General features: G+C 45.4%; 1 protein-coding gene across 1 annotated transcript in view; it reads left to right on the top strand.

The window, feature by feature from the left end:
• UBP1 (upstream binding protein 1) overlaps window positions 1–5,906 on the top strand; it is a 64,749-nt gene that overhangs the window by 31,607 nt on the left and 27,236 nt on the right. Inside the window, exons 4-7 of the mRNA XM_077754281.1 lie at window positions 643–748; window positions 1,155–1,261; window positions 2,933–3,085; window positions 3,188–3,298. Coding sequence (XP_077610407.1) covers window positions 643–748; window positions 1,155–1,261; window positions 2,933–3,085; window positions 3,188–3,298 — 477 coding nt within the window. The remainder of the gene's footprint in view (window positions 1–642; window positions 749–1,154; window positions 1,262–2,932; window positions 3,086–3,187; window positions 3,299–5,906) is intronic.

Below are 5,906 nucleotides of genomic sequence, written 5' to 3'. Positions count from 1 at the left end.
TTTTTAAAAATATTTTTATTTATTTCTAGGAGAGAGAGAGAGAGAGACAGCGTGAGCAGGGGAGGGTCAGAGAGTGAGGGAGTCACAGACTGAAACAGGCTCCATGCTCTGAGCTGGCAGTCAGCACAGAGCCTGACGCGGGGCTTGAACCCACGAACCGCGAGATCATGACCTAAGCGAAAGTCGGACACTTAACCGACTAAGCCACCCAGGCACCCCTATTAACTATTATTTTAAATAGTTTCACCATTGTGCCTGGGTTTCTGTCTGCTTATACTGCCCTTTCACTTTTGTAATTACCATGAGCATCTGGTGCTTTCTTCATAGAAGTCGAATTCTTGCTCTCTGATTTTATGAGTGTGTACCTTAATTCTGAATTGCAATGGCAAATTTTTAAATAAAAATTTTGCCTAAGTAATCATTTTATTTGTGCTTTTTATTTCCGAGTTGTAATTCTTTGCCCTGGATAATTATACCCACAATCCACATATTCTAAGAACAAAGCAGTCCACTTAGAAAATGCTTAAAGCAGAAGTTCTTTTGGTACACCCTCTATTAGAGGCTGTTGCACGAGAAGTGACAGCGCTTCTGCAGGTGAGCTGGCCTAGTGTAACGCTCTCGCCTTCCCCGCCCATTCCGTAGAGCATCATAAGGGTCGTGTTTCACGACAGACGGCTGCAGTACACCGAGCATCAGCAACTTGAAGGCTGGAAGTGGAATCGTCCGGGGGACAGACTTCTCGATTTAGGTACGAGCGGCTGCAGAAGACTCTGGAGAGGTGACGCCAGGCGGTTAGCTGTGCCTGTTGCCGTGTTGGCCCCGTGTGCGATCGCGTCGAGAGAGTTTGGATGTTAGTGGGTCCCGTGTGCCTTGAGTTGTTCTGCGGTCAGAAACACAGTGGGTGTTTTGGTGCTAAAAGGACCTGAGCCAGGAATTTTGAGTTTTTAGCCATTTACTGAATTCTCGATTGGCGCATCCATCAGCCGTTCAATGAACGGACATGGAAACTGTGGTGGAGGAAGTCTTGCGCACGTTGGGTGGGCTCTGGTGTTAGCGGGGTTGTCCATGGGAACAGGGGAGGAAAAGGCTAAGTGGTAAGCTTTTTGATTCTTTGTAGCAGATGAGTTTCTGTGTAATTTCTGTTTCAAATATAGATATTCCAATGTCTGTGGGAATAATTGACACAAGGACAAATCCAAGCCAGCTAAACGCGGTGGAATTTCTGTGGGACCCTGCAAAGCGCACATCTGCTTTCATTCAGGTTTGGAGTTTTACGTTGTTAGAACCATGCTAACCTAGTCCCCTAACGGGCCACGGGTGATCTTGAATTCTTGATGCACGGTGTCCTCTTCCTTAAGTGCTTGTTTGCAAACAATCTTGTAATGTCTCCTATGTATATATTTTTACATTTACAGATGCATAACTACGTATGTATATAAAGTTAAGTTGGAGTTAATCTACTGAATCCGTCATTTATAGACCAACCTGTTACTCAAATATTACCTTTACCATTGGTGATAATAATGACATCTATTTTTCCCAAGACACATTTCTCTAAAACAAAAGCTGCTTTTTTTTAAAGGTTATTTTTATTTATTTTGAGAGAGAAATAGAGTGCAAGCGGGGGAGGGGCAGAGAGAGAGAGAAACAGAATCCTAAGCAGGCTCTGTCTGCACTGTGAGCACAGAGCCTAACTTGGGACTGATGCTCACAAATCACAAGATAATGACCTGAGCCGAAACCAGGACTCGGATGCTTAACCAACTGAGCCACCCAGGTGCCCCCAAAACCTGCTGTTTAAAAGGGTAGGATTGGGCGCCTGGCTGGCTCAGTCCATAGAGCACGTGACTCTTGATTTTGGGGTTGTGAGTTGAAGTCTCCCATTGGGTGTAGAGTTGACTTAAGAAAATGAAAAAAATAAGAAGAGTGAATTTGAAAAAGTAGTTTCAAGATTCCCTCTACCATTGTTTAAAGACCTTCTAATATTGAAAATATCAAACCCCCACCAAAGTAAGAAAAAGAAGAATAGTAAATCCTTAATATACCCATCACCTGGCTTCAGCAGTTGTTAGTAGTTTCCCCAGTTTTTGTTATTGATGGAGTACTTCAGAGCAACTCCCAGGCATTTCATCTCGCCCATAAATATCCAGTTTGTATCCCTAAGAGATGAGTTTTTTAAAACCATAAGTATAATGTGTAAAATATACTCAGTAGTAATTTTTATACCCTGTATGTTCAAGTTTGTAAGTGGTGTCATTAAAACTGCTGAGCTGGATCATCTTTATGTAGAAAGGGAAATTGCTTAATTGTTGATCAGCCTAAGTAGGCTCTGATTTGTGGGCACTGTAAAGAATCCTTAGTATTTTATGTTTTTGTGGTCTGCCAAACATTATCTCCCAGCAACTAATAATCACTGGGCACGTGGTTCATGTTAGCCAACATTGTAGGAGTGGTGGGAAATGAGCATTGTCCTCGGTGAACTTTGAAGGCCGACACCAGAGTTTAGATCACACAGGCAGGGTGAGTAGTGGGCTTTGGGGAAGGTGGCCACAGCCCGGGTGTGTAGGCACAGCAGTAGGTGACGAGGTGGCAGGAGAGGGCGGACAGCAGGCTCTCAACAGGGGCGTGTGCAAGGCGGAGGACCCAGAGCGGGGGTAGGAGACTACAGTGATTGGAAAGAGGCCTGCGTTAGAGGAGAGGAGGCGTTGGACTGGGGAAGAGCTCGTTGCCAGGCAGCTCAGCATGGCCCAGTTGGATTTGTGAAAGGAAAGCCGTACAGAGAAGTTCATGACCGCCATCCGGCTAATGTGCAGGGGTTGGTTTGAAAAGGTGTTGAATTTCTGGCTGTGGCAGGACGTCTGAGAAGGAGTAAAGTAGAAGGGGACTCGGTAGACGGTGCTTTGAGTCCCTTTCAGCGTGAGCTGTTTCCCAGGTACACTGCATCAGCACCGAGTTTACTCCCCGGAAGCACGGCGGCGAGAAGGGGGTGCCTTTCAGGATCCAGGTGGACACCTTTAAGCAGAATGAAAACGGAGAGTACACGGACCACCTGCACTCAGCTAGCTGCCAGATCAAAGTGTTTAAGGTGAGAGGTCGAAACGACGCGCTTAGTGATAACAGGCCCAGCTTTGCTTGTGAACTTGCCGTCTTCGGCCTGCTGCACGAAATCATCTGCTCTGTGTTTAAGCCTAAAGGTGCAGACAGGAAACAAAAGACTGACCGAGAGAAGATGGAGAAGAGAACCGCTCATGAGAAAGAGAAGTACCAGCCGTCTTACGACACCACCATCCTCACAGAGGTAACGCGGCAGCGTTTCGGGTTCCGGAGAGAACACGCAGCGGTTTGCACAGTAGCACCCCCTCTGAGGAGGAGTTTCACTCCAGAGGGTTGGGGGAGATTGGGTGGTAGATTGGCATAGTGTTCTTTGTGAAACTTGTGGGGGATATATTTAAATTTGGGGATTTTAATAGATTAGTTTCCTGGGTGGGGTCTTGAATGAAGATGCTGAAATCCCAATCAGGTCTCAGAAGCAGACCTTACCGACCTTGAAGTTGGCAAGAGCTTAAGTTGGGGCCTAGAATGTCTGATTTTTGTCACTGCTGGGGTTTTGCATTTTCTTTAACTTTGAATCCTGCCAGTCATAACGTTTATTTAATTGGACTGCAGAGACATAAAACAGGGTATTAGATCTTTCTTTGTATAATGAAAAGACATTGATCCCAATCTTTGGTGTTTGTCCAGATGAGGCTTGAGCCTATAATTGAAGATGCAGTTGAACATGAGCAGAAAAAGTCCAGCAAGCGGACTTTGCCAGCAGACTACGGTGATTCTCTGGCAAAGCGAGGCAGTGTAAGGGCCTTCTGCTTCTCTTTTCATTGTGCAAGAAACCTTGTGCAGTGTTAGATATAGGACCAACTTCCACTGAAAAGTAAAGCCAAATTTGTTTTTGATGTCCTTGTCTTGATTTAATTTGCTTTTTAGACTTCCCGCTTTCTGTTTGTTCCTCACTGAGGAAAATTTCCTAAATCTAACACTTTAAAACAAAAGTTGACCATATTGGGTGGTTTTGGAAGGAAAATCAACACTCAGAAATGTGTTCCCTCCCTTTCTCCGTCCCTTCCTCCCTCCCTCCCTCTCCTTTGCACACACACTTCCTTCAAAGAGCATTAAAATTCATTGAAAGTACTTTCATTAGTAAAATAATTATCATTTTTGTGTAATTAAAAACGGTTTTGCTTTCTCGTGTGTATAACTGATAAGAAAATGCAACAGATCTCTAGAGAAATGATGGCAGCAAGCTTGACGTTAACATGCAATACTTTGTGTCACATTTCCCTGCATGTAGTAGAAGGATGTGTGTCTGTCTGTGCTTTTAAAAGCCTGTTTGGCAGCACTGGTAGAAAAAAAATCTTCGCGTCAGTGTTTCCTCTTGGCTCCTGTATCATGACTTTATGCTGCGGGCCACAGCGGTGCACCTCGCTGCACTCAGACCCGGTTCTCCCCACGTGCAGTGCAGGGTTTGGGCTTTGTCCCCGTAAATGCAGCCTGTCTGTATTTTACGACACAGCTCTTCATCTAACAGCACGCAGAGGACTCTCTTGCTATTTATGTATGGTTAGGTCACCAGGTACCCGCAGGAAATGGAAACACAGAGCATTCAGTAATTTTTCAAAGTAACTGGCATCATCTGTATTCACGGCTACTCTGTTCATCATGGCAGTGTTTGTAAAATCAAGGTGCCAGACATGAAGTTTTCACTCTTACACATGTATGTGTAATGCTCTGTAAAATATGGAAGTCACGGGCCCTGTCACAAGAACCTCCTTTCCAGATGAAGGCATTGAGAGAAAAGATTTTCAGTGCTTCTTTGTGCAGTAAAGTGGACGGTGTGGACCTCTCGATGGGGAGCACACCTACTGCATTTTTTGATGTGGATCCGAGGTTGTATGGATGGAACAACTGTATGCTCCCTCCCCCACAGGGGCCCCCTTTGGTTTTATATTTCTTAGTCCTCTTCTCATTTCCAGCTGAGGACTCACAGATAGTTCTTAGCAAACTTTTCTGGGGAGATCCTAGTAACTCACGTCACTTTCCCTTTCTTGTTAGAAACTATTAAATTAAAAAGAATGCATTCTCATGACTCATAAATTAAATCTATTATAGTCTAGAGCTAATCTGGAAATGGTAGAATTGTTGATAAATTATTAATGATTCTTAACTCAAGTCTAAAGTATGCAAAACGTCAGCAGTTCACTGGCCTGGGATTTCACATCTTCCTAGAGTGTGTTGCTTGCTGCCCTCGGCTGTAGTTAGTTTGGGTAAGATACTCGTAGGGGGTGGTTTGAAGCCTGTGTAAGGAAAGCAAGGCACAGATTAATCCCTGTACGAAAGTCCACAGCATCGCACAGATTTCTGCAAGTGCCTACAGAGGAAGGCCGGCATTTCGTACAGCTGTTGGGTCCTGACGGTTGGCCCTCGCTAGGGAAGGAGGTGAGGCTTCCCTGTCACCAGGTGCTGTGTGACATGGTCCCACGCTTGCTGCAGGCCCGGCTGCTGGCTCCAGAGAGCCGCTGCACTACAGCCCCCCTAGCGTGTCTGTCGTTGGTCTTTGCCTCTGAGCTGTATTTTACTGGCTCCAGTCAGTGCTGCCAGTTTCTGCGGTCTAAATGGGTCGGCATTTTCAGTCTACCTGGGGAGGGACTTTGTTCACAGTGCGCCCAGACCGTGCCCACACCAGTCCACGCCAGATACCGCTGGAGTCATAATGAATTACAGACTTCCCTCAGGAACCTAGGCACTGCACCGTTGCTTGCTTTTATTTTTTATTAAAAAAAATTTTTTTAATGTTTATTTTTGAGAGAGACAGAGTGTGAGTGGGGGAGGGGCAGAGAGACACACACACACAC

The sequence above is a fragment of the Crocuta crocuta genome, unplaced genomic scaffold (assembly GCF_008692635.1).
Source record: "Crocuta crocuta isolate KB4526 unplaced genomic scaffold, BGI_CrCroc_1.0 scaffold70, whole genome shotgun sequence".
NCBI lineage: Eukaryota > Metazoa > Chordata > Mammalia > Carnivora > Hyaenidae > Crocuta > Crocuta crocuta.
Note: the sequence above shows the minus strand (reverse complement) of the source record. Positions and strands in the feature narration are given on the sequence as shown.